Below are 14,655 nucleotides of genomic sequence, written 5' to 3'. Positions count from 1 at the left end.
AGTTTTGTTTTTTATTAAGCCCCCCAAATAACACCTGCTTGTAACCACGGAGCAGCAGGTTGAATTAATCATGTCTAGAATATGGTATTCCCTCTCCTGAAAGGAAAATGTCAAAGAAATAAAATGGAACCATGATTAGCCACCCAGGTATTTCGCACCTTGTTTGCACTAACGCATCTGATAATCTATCATACTGGCTCCTATGCACCCCCTGCTATGGAATTTTTGCATCATCTCCCGTGAAACTAGAGGCTTTCAGGCCACCTTCGTCAAGGTCCCTGATGTTTGGGTGTCTGTTTTATTTACGTGCTCTCCCACGGAGTGAAGATGCGACCCTCCGATGGTATAGAGGGATGTGTCCTCAGTCTAGAAAATTGTCCTTTTTTTAAGTGTGAGTATGCTTCCCTGAGCTTTAAGTGGAGCTGTAGGAGGTCAGAAAGTAGGAAGCAGAACTTCACAAATGACCCAAAATGTACTGTAATAGAACGTTGTTGTTCGCCTGCTGTTCCTGCATTCCAGGAGCACCCTCCGATAAAAGGCATCTCAGGTATGGTTCCATCAGTATAAATATAGACGATGATCTCTGGCGATTTCAAAAAGCATTGTTATAAGCAGGAACTACGTGTTGTACTTGGTAAAATAAATGGAGGCCCCTTCCTGCTTTCTTCAGCTGCCCTTCCTGTCCTTTTCTCAACAGTTCGCAAAGGTTACCGGATTCAAGCCGACAAAGAGAGAGACTCCATGAAGGTCCTGTACTACGTCGAGAAAGAACTGGCTCAGTTTGATCCAGCCAGAAGGATGAGAGGCAGATGTGAGCATCTTAGTTCTATGTGATCTGTGCATCAGGCAGGATTTTGTGGCTCAAGGGGGTTTGGGGGTTACCAGACTTGGGCAGCCCTGAGCTCTCAGGGCTTAGAACTAGCAGGGGTGCTGGTGAGGTCCTGAAGACAGTAGCCCCGAGTACACGGAAGGGAGAAAAAGGGCTCCTGGTGTGAAAGAGAGCAGTCGCGTACCACCTTGGTTTGTGCTGTTCCTGTCCCTGGGGCCGTGAGCATTGCTGGGGCCAATGCAATCCTGGGGTTGGAAATGTTTTATTCAAAGGGTCTTTCCCTACTACTCTCTTTAAAATATATGCAAAGTCATGGCTAAAGATGTGAGTTTTTTCCCAACATGGAAACCCCTACCGTTGAACCACAGTCCGGCTGCCGACTGGCTACATGGAGGCCTCAGAGAAGTGGAAGAACAAGTCTGCCAAGTGAATCTACAAAAGAGAGGCCTATGTTCCTCTGATAGCCCCAATGGCAGAGATGGGGGGCTGGCAAAGGGGCTGCCCCTCTTGTCAAAAGAACCTTGAAATTACTGAGTTCATAGATGGCAGGGCCACCCAACCTCAACTCACAGCCCTTGGACATGCTGCGGCTGACACAGCTGATTACTGGGGGTGGGTTCCAAACGACCATCAATGATGAGAGGCAGCGCAGGGCAGGGCTGGCACGGACGGGCTCATTATTGGAGGGTGCTGGCAGGCACGGCAGTGAGGTCACTCCATCTCTCTCTTTGAACCCTCCTCGCCTTGGAAGCGAGGAGAGACTTGAGGGAATTGTTGGGGAAACAGTCCCAGACTAGAGGCACTTTATTCAGATTAAGGACAACATATTCCTCCCCGTTTGCAATGCTAAATTCATCCTGTCTGAGCTGCATCCATTGCTGCTTCCTCCCACCGCACTGACTATAAAAAGACCATCTCCAGATTGGAATGTCAGGAATGCAGATGTCACCGCATGACAAGCTAGTTGTAATGTGTTGCCATGGAGCCCTGGAAGGGGACAGAGAGAGCCATCAAGGAGAAGGAGCCTGGGGAGGAAAGCTATGAATCTCTCAGCTCAGAGAAAGAGTTAAACACTGAGGTTGAAACTAAAGGATGGATCCTGATTTAGGGGATGTCTCCTGTCTACCTGGATTAAAATGGTCTCCAGGGACTGGCTGGTCATAAGGTAATGGAATCTGAGCATCCAAGGGGACCTTAGCGATGGCCGAGGTCAATCGTCAGTGTACAGATGAGGCAAAAGAGACCCAGAGGGTTGAAGTGACCGGACCAGGATTGGAACCCAGGGCTCTGATTCCCAGTCCTGTGCTCTTCACACAAGAAGTTTTTGAGCAAACTGGATGGTTCCATGGTAGTAGCTGTTTCTGTTCAGAGATCACAGCCTTCTACCTCCTAGGACTTGAGTGTGTTGGAGCAGAAGAGACTGAGGTGGCTGAATCCATCCCCCCCATTTTACAGAGGAGGAAAGGAAGCAGAGGGAAAGCACCTGGTGTTGGTACTTCAGGGCCAGAGCAGGGACTGGAACCAGGGTCTCCTGGAGCTTGCAGGTTGACGTTACAGTAATTACGTAGAGATGAAGTAGGAATAGAGTCTGCTTGACTTTGAGTGGCTCTCTTTCTGAAGAGCAGAGTAAACCCTGGCGTGGGTGGTGGCCAAGGGACAGTCTTGAAGATCTCGTTGTAAGATGGATCTCATGGTTTCAGGTTGTGATAAGATTCTGTGAGAACTGGGAATTTCAGGTCCCTGAATTTGCTAGCCAGGAAGATCCTCACTTTCCTTGCCCCTTGTAAGTAGGGGCTTGCTCTTGGGAGATTTTCAGTCCAGAATCCCAGTGTAGTGGTCTTGCAGACAACAGCTCCCAGGGCAAATATGTTCCACCTCCTGTTTTTGGAAATAGTTCGTACTGGAACAGAGCCAGGCCAGTTCACTGATACGACGTCTAAGACGGCTTTCACCCTGCAATGGCGGGGTTGAATAATTGTGACAGTGTTACAGCTTGCAAGGCCTAAAATACTCAATATCTGGCCCTTTACAGGAGAAGGTGGCCCATCCTGTCCTAGAGCTGCATTATTAGGTGTTTGTGAAGCGGAGATGTCGATGTTTGTGTTCTATGTGGCCGAACCGTGACAGCAGCGTACGACCCAGACAGTCCATCGCTATGGATGGTGAAAACTGAGACAACCCTCATTATGTGGAGAAATGGAAAAGATCCATTATTCCCTGAAGTTTAAGGAAAGTTCTGGGCCAACCATGGGATTTTTCAATAGTTTCACTTGATGCATTTTAAAGTTCTCTTCTGTACTGTTCCCAGGAGATGAGAATTCACTGGGATCATGAGAAAAGGAAGGTTCTAGATTTTATTAATCAGGAGTATCTGCGTTATGTTCCTTTCAAATGGGTACTAACTAGTCCATTCTCCTTAGGAGGAGGAAAAGGCTTAACAATTAGGTTATGATTGAAAACCAACTGATTGCATGACCAAAATGAATGGCATTCGCAGTAAGCCCAGACCGGATACAACAGGACAAGGAGGCTGTGTTTATGCAGCAAGGGGAGGGAGGGCAGGCCCTTCCTTTCCTTTGTGGGTGGCAGTGCTCATCCAAGAACTCTTGGGGATAGGGAAGAGAAGTAGGGGGGAACCTGATCTGTGCTGCCCACATCCTATCTTGGCTTACCTTTGACTCAACAGCCAAGCCTTACACCTTGTAAATGTTGATTTTGATAATATTTTGAAGTGCTAACCAAAGAATTTTAGAAAACAAACGGATTTAGTTGCATTACAAATAGATTCACTAGATGTGTTTTTTAAGTAAAATGATATTCAATCCATTTCAAAGTTCTGTAAACAAATGGTTGGGTTTTAGGTTTTTTTTTTTTCTTTCTAGACTCAGATTCTTGTTCACAAGTGCTTTTGCAAAATGCTACTTAGGCCACGTTAGGAAATGAGAAAACTGTGACCATTCCCCACCCCCTTCTTTGTAGGAAGAGTACAAGTGGAGGCCAAGAGGCCGTAAGTGCAGCCCACCTCTCTTTTCTTCCCATAACTCTACACAGCTGTCCTACCCACCCAGGGCCGCATACACCTGGGATATTCTTTAGGGAGGCAAAGAAGTCTTTGTAGGCCCTGGAAACGGACTTGGTACAAATTGGGAAGGGTAGTCCACGTTCCTGGATGAGCATCCAGAAAGGAGATGATTGGGTACTAGGTGTGCAATCCCCTTGACCCTGTGGACCGTGCTCTATGGTGAAGCACGCAACTGAAGGAGGCTGGAATGGGGTTCCTCTAAAGCACGGGGCTGTACTGGTTCTGACGGCCCATCTTGGGACTCGGCCAACAGTAAGGCAGATTTTGTGAACTGTGGCTTCTCTCTCTTTTTGGCCCTTTTGGCTCAACATGCCTGGGATTATCATAGCTTTCAAAGAATTATACAAGAAGAAGAAAAACATTGGAACAAGGATGCTGATGCCCCAGGAGGAAACCAGCTGCAAAGAGCCCAGCTTCTGGGAAACGTGCGTTAGGTGGACAATAGCAATTGTTTTCCTTTTCTAAGAACAAAGCATGTAGGAAATCTTCCTCTCTATAAGCAAGTGGGCTTCTGGAGGGAGCCAGTTTCCGCTGAACTAAGAACACAAACACCCTTAGTTCAGGTCTACAACCAAACCTGAACAGGACTGAAGCCTTCGGGAGGGAGCTTCCCCAGAACCTTGGTCTCAGCCCCTAACAGAGTTCCCACCCTAATGTGTAGAAAGTTCTGACATGCCTGGTTTTGTCCCTGCAGATAACAACACCATCTCTGAACTCAGCTCCCTGCATGAGGAGGACAGCAATTTCCGCCAGGCCTACCACCAGATGAGAAGCAAGCAGTTCCCTGTGTCGGGGGACTTGGAGAGCAATCCTGACTACTGGTCAGGTGTCATGGGAGGCAGCAGTGGGGCGAGCCGGGGGCCCTCAGCCATGGAGTACAACAAGGAAGATCGGGAGAGCTATAGGTACAGGTGAACGTGGCCGAGCCAGGGCTGCCGCTCAGGGTCTGAGGGCAAAGGGGCTGGAACTGGAAGGCAGAGTGGCTCTGAGGCTGTGCTTTTCTCATAGCATCTCTGTCTCCCAGTCTAGGGTGTCCTCTGCCACACCTCTCCTGGGACTGTTGAACATCCCCTTCTCATATTTTTTAGGCAAGGGAACACTTGTGACACCATGTGTAGTGATAGTCATTCAAGTCCCTTTGAAATGGGTACTCTATGCTCCTTAATGAACGTGATTAACATTTCCTTGCCCTTCTCATAACAGTTTATGCTATAACCTTTAAAAATTCCCATCATCATCTCCCTCATTTTTAAAAAGATTTATTTATTTATTAGAGAGAGAGCGAGAGAGAGCAAGTTGGGGGGAAGGGGCAGAGGAAAAGACTCTTCAGGCAGACTCCCAGCATCAGCTTGTTCTCACAACCCATGAGATCTTGACCTGAGCCAAAACCAAGAGGCAGATGCTTCACCAATTGAGCCACTCGGGGGCCCCTCCATCATTTTTGATCATTGTTATGTGAAAGGTTAAATGCCAAACATGTTATACTGTTGTATTTGATTCTCATAACTCTGAAAGGTAGGTACTGTTAATGTCCCCATTTTAAGCTGGGGAAACTGAAATGTACCGAGGTTACCTGGAGTCACCTGGTCAGTGGTGGGGGAGGCCGAGGTGTGCACCCTGTTTTGTATAGCTGCTTCCCACTGAATAGCAGTCACCACCCACCTGACCTTTATCTTGAAGGACAATAGACGTTGTCTTTCAGTTAGACTTACCAAATGCAGGTAACTTGCAGAGCTAACTTGGCCGTGGGCTCTCAGGGAGGAAAAGCCTTCTCTGTATATCACCAAATATCACAGGGTATCTATCCTCGGTATCGCAAGCCACACCACCCACGCTGGCTTCGAGGGTGTGAGAAGTGAGACGTGCACTTGTCAACCAGAAGTCGCATAATAATGATCAGAAGGCCCCACTGTGTGCTTCAGCACCATATAAATCACCAAGTATTTTTAGCCACACAACTCCATTTTTGATGCTTAGCACAAATTCAGGAGATCGGCACGGTAGCCCTCACTTTACTGTTTGCGAGTCCCAGGCGCCAGGGGTGTCCAAGGCTGTTGGGCCAGCCAGGAGCACGTGGGCGCCCTGGCGTCCCCCCAAGGCTCCCTGCCTGCCCTCCCTCCCCCCCCACACACACAACCTCGGGCCTGGCAGAGGCGCCGACCTTGGGTACGGGCCGGGCCCCGCTAACCGCCACCCTCCTTGCCCTCTGCCCGCAGCCAGCAGCGCTCCAAGTCCGAGATGCTGTCCCGGAAGAACTTCGCCGCCGGCATGCCCGCCGTCTCCATGGACGAACTGGCCGCTTTCGCCGACTCCTATGGTGCGCGCTCCCGCCGGGCCGATGGCGACAGCCACGAGGCGCGGGGCGGGGGCCGCTTCGAGCGCTCGGATGCGCGCGCGCTCGCGGGCTTCTACCAGGACGGCTCGCCGGACGAGTACTACGGCCCGCGGAGCCGCAGCCGGGAGCCCCTGGGCGACGCGGGCCGCGCCTGGGCCGCCAGCCCCCCGCGCCGGCGGCCCGACGACGCGCCCCTGCCGCGCCTGGTGAGCCGGACGCCGGGCACCGCCCCCAAGTACGAGCACGGGCCCCGAGCAGGCGGCCTGGAGCGCCAGGCGCGGCCCGAAGGCGCCAGCCGCGGGGGCAGCCTGGAGACGCCGTCGCGCCTGAGCGCGCAGCTCGGCCGCCGCAGCGCCTCCTACTACGCCTGGTCGCCGCCCTCTACGTACAAGGCGGCCTCGCCGCCGGACGACGACGACGACGAGGACGACGACGACTCTGCGGACGACGACGCGCTGCCGCCCTACAGCGAGCGCGAGCTGAGCCGGGGCCCGTCCTACCGCGGCCGCGACCTGCCCTACCACAGCAACTCGGAGAAGAAGCGCAAGAAGGAGCCCGCCAAGAAAACCGTGAGGCCCAGCCTGGTGCCTCTCGCGGTGGGGGCCCGTCGGGGGGTGGCAGGGGCGGGAGCGGCGGGGAGGGAGGGCGCAGCGGATGCTGGGCTCCTGTGTGCCGGCCGCGCCCTGCCCGGCACCAGGTGGAGTCGCTAAGCCTGGGGCCCCAGGAGACTCGCTAAACGCAGAAATAGCAGGTGCGTAGATGGAGAGTCTGGGATCCTTAAGACCAGCTTCGAGAAGCCTCAGGGATTCGAGGCATCATTACCGCCATATGCGTTTAGGTGGACGTCTGAGATCTGTTTGCGGAATGTTCTCTGCATGCCTATAGGCGCATTCCTCCCCATCTCCCACCTCTTCTGGGGAGGGTTTATAGCTTGCAGAAAATTCCCGAAGCGTTCACATCCCAGAGAAGGTTAGTGGCTCCAGCTATTTTTGAAGGACAGCTCACTTCTTTCCTCCTTTGACATTTTGTTGAATGTAAGCTATAAACGGTGCTCTGTGTATGTGAGGGAAAACCTTTGGTCCCTGCCCAGTTAATTGTCTCTTTTGAATTGGCCTTACGGAGGTTTTATTGCTTTCTCTGTAAATGCCAGGAGCAGCCCAGTCCATCCCTCAGCCCCCAGATGCGAGCTCTGGACCTCAGAGAAATGCTGGGGGACCAGTCACAGATGTCCGCTCCCCGCTGCCGAAGTGTCTCTGCCCCCTGTGCTCTGGAGGCCACTCTGCAAGCCCAAGTGCTTATGCGCCCTCCTCAGTTACCCTGCCTCTTCCACCATTTTGTTTTTCACAATTCAAGGCGGACATTTTCTTTAGCGTGTAATATGGGGAGAGAATATGAGTGGAAAAAAGTTTTGACAGGATTATTAACCCCTCCAAAACAATTAAGTATCTTTTGTTGTTCTCCAAAGAGAACAGTGAGACGACCCATGAGGTACCATGAGCAGGGAGTGAACTTTCAGGTGACATCGGGTTTGTGGTGTGTCCTCCACACCGGCTGTTGTGGAGCTGTGAACATTGTAGTTGGCCCTGGAGGGTTGGGAAGTCGTTCTGTGGCCATAGAACTAAGTACTATCAGACATATGTTGGCTTCAGCACCAACGTAGGCTTAGGAGACATAAGCACAAGCCTATTGAGATGCCCTGAGTCAGGGTGGGCAAGAGTGTGAACAGTTTGTGGACTCTGCCCAGGGAACCATCGGTTATGTTGTGTTGGGTTTCTTTAACCATCATGTGGTTTAACGTTGTGCTCTTTCTGCACTTTTCCAGAGTGACTTTCCAACCAGGATGTCCCTTGTGGTCTGATGTTTGTTTTGAAGACACCTCTTTGGGCGACTAGAAATCAGAAGCAGACTACTGGGACAAGACACAAATCCAAGAGCCAGCAGGCCCCAGGACCTTCCCTGGCCACCACCTTGGAAGATTTGCTGATCTCTGCTTTGGCAAGGGATGGGGGGCAGCCTTTAAGGGAGGCTGATTCCAAACCTCAGCACACATCTAACTAGTCTGGGAAACTTCAGAAGATGACTGCGTGTGAGAACGTTCCTACACATGGAGTGTCTCACCCCCTGAGTTCATATCCTGCCTGATGTTCTTCCTTAGCTGAACCAGGATTCCTTTTCCAATTCTGAAAGGGAATTAGCTCTTGACTGCTAATCTCTAGAAAATGCCTCTGCCTACAGTATGTTCTTCTGTGCCTCCTGTGTTGTGCTTAGAGACAGGAAAACTTGTTACTACTATTAGAAGAAGGCCTTGGACCAACAACAGAAGATAGCTTTAGGCAAAATATACCTTTTGTCCCCATCTCCTCCCAGTCACCAGTCAATGACTGTTGTGACACTAAAATCAGAGGGCTTTTGGTGAGCTCAGTGACAGTGACCTGCTGGACTATCACAGAAACAATTTCAATTTGCTGTTTTGAATGACAGTTCTTGAGTGGCTGGGACAAGACAAAAGAGAGTACACCTTTGCGAAAAGCTATGTCAGCAGTATTTCTTTTTCCATTCCGAGAACTTCAACTGCTTTTCCTCTTTCTGCTGTGCACAGTGACATCTGAGTCTTGGACATTAAGGGCTCTCCTCCTCCTCCCTTCTCCTGGACTTTCCACAGGTTGGTGCCACCCACAGAGCCCCACTTCCCTCTGCACTCTGATTAAAATGTCATCAGGTGCCTTTTGATAAATGCTGAAAATACACACATGAAAGAAAAAAGGAAGGAAAAAAAAGGAGAAAGCAGCATTTTATTTTATTTACAATTTATTTATGTAAAATAGAGAAGAATGAAAAAGAATTTAAGAGGAAAGAATAGGTGATCTCATCGTATTTCGAATGTGGGCCATTTTCCCCACAAACTCCACTCAGTCTTCTCTGGTTTTTTACTTCATTTGCTGTGAGTCGTTTCTGCCATCCCAGCTCTGTTACTCCAGGACACCAGAGACACGTGGAGCACGCACCTCTTCCCTCACCAGGCTGATGTTCTGGATGCTGTGGGAAATGAGTGATACTGTTCTCTCAGGAAGGAGCATTTCCTGTTCCCACCCTTGCCTGAGTGATAGGTTTTGCCCAAATCCCAAAGCTAGCTATCTCCAGATTTTGTAATTTGTATAGATTGCAAAAAATGGCCACAATTTCCTCCCTTCTCATCAAGAAATGCAGTCTGTTTCGCCACCCCTCGAATCTGGGATTGGCCATGTGATTTGATTTGGCCAGTGGCCCAAAACAAACGTAACACAAGCAGAGACTTGAAAAATTCTTGTGCATGGGGCCTGTCTTCTCTTGCTGTTCTTGGGAACCTTGAATTGCCCCCTGGGTGAACAAGCCTGGGCTATCGTGCTGCATGACGAGAAACAAAGGCCCAGTAGCCCTTCCATCCCGTCTGAGAGCCTAGCAAGTCTCAGGAGATTGCAAACACGTGTGTGAGCAGCCAAGCCGGACAGAAGGACCACCTCGCTGAGCCCAGCCCAAATTCATTCCTACTCAAGGCCTGAGAAGTTGGTGCAGCCTTTAAATGTTCGTTTCTCTTCAAGGACAAACGGACTGTTTCTCCTTGTCTGGATGTTCACCCCTTAGTCCCCAACTCCATCTAACCTTAGGTGTCTCACAATCTCCATTTTCTTTGGCAAACATTTGCCAAAGCTTTTCACCCTGTACCATTATGGTGGGACCCATGGTTCCAGCAAAAGTCACTGGAGGACAGTGATGCTTGGCCTCCCAGCAGTGGTCAATTTTCTACCCTTGAGTCCATGGGCAACCTATGAAGGTTTCTTCTTCAACATCTTCTTGGTCTTCTCCAGAGCGTCCTGACCGGAGCTGGGCCCTCGTCCCAGAGCACCATTCTGCTGGTATCCATTTACTTCGTGGCATTTCCAAAACAGTCCTACATGTGCGATGAAATATAGAAGTGGCTGGTGAGGGTCAGAAGGATGAGTTGCTACCGTTGCTTGGATGAGACTTGGCCTATCAAAGAACTTTGCCATGGCTTTGGCCTGTCCGAGAGGAACCAGGGACAGTTCAGCCCAGTGCTGGCACTTCCAAGGGCAGGAAGGCACAAGCCATACCCCTGGTGCTGAATTTTAGACTCACTGGTGTCCCTGGCCTCTGAGAGCCTAGGTCTAGTCTGTTTGGGCCCCAATTCAGATGGAAAGGATGATTAAACATCATCATTTCTTAGTCACCAGCTTTGGATTTCAACTTGCTCAGGCAATTCTGGAGAATATTGGGTAGCTGTAGAAGCTATTATCTCATCATACTGAGCACTGTGTCAGGCTTCTCTCCACCAAAGAGCCCCATAGCACCAGCTGCAGAGACCAGACATAATTGCTTTCGTTAGCCGAGGGCATGTAGGATTTTGGAGAAAGTTAGGGGAGTCATGGGAAAGAATTATTAAAATTGGAAACCTGCAATTCCAAAGACAACAAAACTATAGACAGACAATACAATAAAAAAAACATGAAGACAGCAGGCTCCTGAAATAACCTGGGGAGATGGGACCAGGTTGTCCCCTGTAGGGCTGCATAAATCACTGAAACTTCCAGAGAGAGAGAACACTGTTGTTTTGGGGGATGTGGTTAGAGACAAGACTGGCTAGACAAGTAAAGGCAAAGCTGGCCATCCTCGGCACCCCGGCTTTTCCCAGTGGGTCCTTTTGTTTCTTCCCTGGATAGTGTTTCCCACATGGGAGAACTTACACATACTAGCTTCCTTCCTAGGTTTTATTGGGGTACAAATAAGTCTCGTGTAAGACATGATCTCTGTCCATTGGGACACTGCAATAGAATAGGGGAAAGAAGACATGCCCAAGAAAGAAGTAGGAGACTGTACGCATACAATGTGAAATATTGCTATGGATAAATTACAACAAACCCAGAGAATTAAAGTTTTTAAATTTAAATGGGTATATTTTGATATTTAAATGTTGTGTGTGTTTGTCCATCCATTGTATTCAAAGATAAGCTCCGTGTTCTGAAAAGCCAGTATTAAAAAATCTGATTGGAAGAGGTGAATTAGGGTGGGGAGGGGTACAAGGCAGAGGGCCCAGCAGAATGATGCTGGAGCTCTTCTGTGCCTGTGAGTCACAGCTGAGTCAGGGATGTGTTGGATAAGGGGGTATGGATGCAGGGAGCAAGAGGTATCCCCTAGAACAGCTTCTTCAGCCCGTGCGTAGATTCGCTAGGAAGCTGGGGACATTCGCCCTGGGCCCGATGCGACGTGTTGGCTGTTCCCGCCCAAGCGTGCTCATAGGCGAGATCTGTGTCTGCTCGGCCGGGGACTCAGTTCTGCAGCCGGGAGTGTTGCTGGCGCCAATGCAGAGAAAGTCTGGCAGAGAGAACGGGCCTCTCATCTCCTTTCACGTGATCCTCACGCTGCACCTGGCACAGGCCTGGGGGCGGGAAGGGGCTGCCACTCTAGCCCGAGGCACTCCATGCTGGAAACAGCCACATCCGCGAAGTATTTCTAACTGCTCTGACAGACATCGCTATCGGCAGTCTTTGAGAGAGGCTAAAGTCGCAGATACCGTTGCAGTCCAGCCCCCCTTTTCTTTATAGATGGAGAAATAAACCATCATTGCCATTGGTGAAATTACAAATCTAATCAGGCCTTGAGATCCCAAGCCTGTAAGTCTTTTCTGCAGGATCAGTGTTTCCCCAAATTGCCTAAGCATACAAATTATGGGATTGCTGTTAAAAAATATCTTGTGGGGCCCCATCTTGGAGATTGATTGGGTGGGTCTGGAGTGAGTATGTGTTTTTTTAACATATATTTCAGAAGAGTCCTGTGATCGGATGTGTTTGGGAAATGCTGGGCTAGATCATACCTGTGATGTACGCCGAACAGTTGGTCCTGAAGCTTCCTTGGGCTTTGAGGATGTCTTCAGACGTCCTCTTCCCTTGGGGATGGCAGCGCTGGAGCACCCAGCAGTCTGGCTGTGACGGTGGTGACTGGCTCGCCGGGGTCCAGAGGTAGGAGAGCTGTGTGAGGCAGAGAGAAAGGAAAACTAGGAACCCTCCTTGAGAGCTGGTTCTAGATGTTTCTAATCCTAGAATAATGATCTATTGTGACAATCTCAGAGCTGACAACAGGAATTACAGGTAATTTTCTCATTCCCTTGATGTCATTCTGAGCAAAACTTAGATCATGAATAGAAAGAAAAGACACCATCGGGGAAATTGCAAATCATGTTTTGAAGCATTCAGATTATCCGCCTAGCTGGCCAACTCCCAGTTCCACCTTCAGACCCAGAGTGGGCTGGGAAAGAATAATAAAATCTACGCTATATACCCTTCCAACATCAGATTTAGATGCTGCCAGGATCTTGCTAGAGTTTAAAAGTGATTTATAGGATGCAGAGATCCAAATTCACCAAAATAGAGCCCCAGGTACTTAAAGTCCTGGAGGAAAAAAGTGCCTAGTTTTTTTTTTTCTCGCTAGGATCCTACCTCCTAGTCACCTGGGAAGCTGATCCATGGAGCTTTAAGTAAGGGGCTTTTCCTATCAGAGTGGAACAGAGAGAATGTTGAGCTGCTTCAAGCAGCATCCTGAGTTTTGGCACTGCCCGAGGGTGATAAGTTTAATACTAAGAGTATTTGTGTTATTTTTATGGTGTATTACTGTTTGCAGAGCACTTTCACAGGCATTATAGCCTTCGGTCCTCCCAACACCCTCCTGCGACAGACGCAAGGTGGGTGTCGTGGCCTCCTCATCAAACAGAAGGTAAAGCTGAGGTCGAGAAAAGCTAAGTGATTTGCCTATAGTCCAAAGGCCCTCTGTGTGTCCAGGGTTCTTCGCAGATAATTCATGCAACACCCACAGGACGGGTACCTGGCTGATTGCAGCTTGTGCAAAGAGCCCTGGACCCCGTGCTCACCCACATGCCACTGGTGGGACGAGGCTGCAAAGCTGGGCAGTCAGGGCTGCTTCATGCTGCCCGCTCCTCAAATGTGGCTCTGCATGGGAGCCAGCCTCCCTCGAGGGGCGGCTCCTTTTTCGCTAGCTGTGCTGCGAGGGGAAAAGGCTTTGACAAAAATATGCTTCACAGTCCTTCTTGAAGAGGAATTTCTGAGCCAAACTACAAATTCAGCTAGACTCGGAATTCCAGGGTTTAGGGGCAACCCGCTTGGAAGTGAACTATCTGGCGTCTTTCCTGCACTTGGGGGACTTTAGAGAAGGGCTAGATGCAGAAGGAAGTGGCACAGCTGTGTAGTTAGAATTTCGTTGGAGCTTCTTGCTGGGGCTGAACCCAAGCACACGTGGCCCGACCCATCTCTTCTGGGAAAGCAGAAAGATACAAATAACTTCGCTCTTACCTTGGCTTTAAGGAAAAGCCACTTTATTGACAAAGGTATGAGACATTATCCAACGGGAATTCTCCTTTTGGGAATATACAAGAGGGGACTAGAAGGAACAATAAGACCAAGGGGTCAGAAATCTGTTTCGTGAGAGTCACCTGCCCAGTTACTCTGTGCCTTGTCTGTGGCATCGAAACGAAAATGTTGTATCACTCTTGCCCATGATTTTTTTTTTCAGTGTCAAACATAGAAAGTGAATTTGCTTGTAATGTTTTAATCTAAATAAAGTATTTCACCTACATTTGTTATCAAGAACTCATAATTAATACAACTGTTTTTAATCATGATCTGACATTAAATGACCTCAGGGGGAAAAAAATCACATGATCCTGATTGTTTTGAGTACTGTAATAGAGGGTTAAACACCGTGGATTGTAGGGGAGGCAAGTGCTAAAAGAGCATAAGTGTGTTTTCACAGTTTCATGAGCTGTGGCCTGGATCGATCTTGTTGCCACTCTCACTGCTCTCCACAGACTAAGATTCAGGAGAATATGAGGAGTAGGAAAGATGGTGGTCATTGTGATGGTACCTAGCTCATTTTCAAGTAGGGCACAAGTATTTGCTTGCTAGAAATGGCACTTGGGGAAGGGAGGAAGGAAGCTATTTGTGGGAGGATAGTTTAAATTCTGAAGAGATCTGAAAAATTCTACAGCGTCATAATTCAGAGAAGGTCACTTAAAACCTTTGTTGGCAAAAGAAGGGATGAGTACCTCAGGGACCTCTTAATCCTTTCTTATTAGCCAGGCCCTATCGAGGGAGTCTTAGATTTTAGAGTCCTGGTTGAATAGAAAGCCTGTCCACTTGCTTGAAGCATCGGGACTCAAGTCTCTTAGCAGTTAACTTAAAAATGTTCACATGTAGATTTAACTTAAAGATAGTCTCCAGAACAGTTTAACTCTGATTACCTCCTCTGGACTTTCTGCTGTTTTGTCCATTGTTTTAATTTTATCTTACTTTTTCAGCTTTATAAATTATTGTGTTTAGAAAAATAAAATATCCATTTATAAAGTGT

At 49.0% G+C, this 14,655-nt stretch overlaps 1 protein-coding gene across 6 annotated transcripts in view; it reads left to right on the top strand.

The window, feature by feature from the left end:
* ILDR2 (immunoglobulin like domain containing receptor 2) overlaps positions 1-13,884 on the top strand; it is a 62,087-nt gene extending 48,203 nt beyond the window's left edge. For 3 of the 6 annotated variants that reach the window (XM_057315344.1, XM_057315342.1, XM_057315339.1), the window contains 4 exons: positions 698-811; positions 4,606-4,822; positions 6,128-6,842; positions 8,069-13,884. In XM_057315344.1, coding sequence (XP_057171327.1) covers positions 698-811; positions 4,606-4,822; positions 6,128-6,842; positions 8,069-8,104 — 1,082 coding nt within the window. In that variant the 3' untranslated portion in view covers positions 8,105-13,884. The remainder of the gene's footprint in view (positions 1-697; positions 812-4,605; positions 4,823-6,127; positions 6,843-8,068) is intronic. The other 3 variants (XM_048225279.2, XM_057315343.1, XM_057315341.1) reach the window with 2 other exon arrangements.
* The last annotated feature ends 771 nt before the right edge of the window (positions 13,885-14,655 follow it).

Source organism: Ursus arctos, unplaced genomic scaffold (assembly GCF_023065955.2).
Source record: "Ursus arctos isolate Adak ecotype North America unplaced genomic scaffold, UrsArc2.0 scaffold_2, whole genome shotgun sequence".
In the NCBI taxonomy this organism is placed as follows: Eukaryota; Metazoa; Chordata; class Mammalia; order Carnivora; family Ursidae; genus Ursus; species Ursus arctos.
This window is presented reverse-complemented; position numbering and strand designations above follow the sequence as displayed.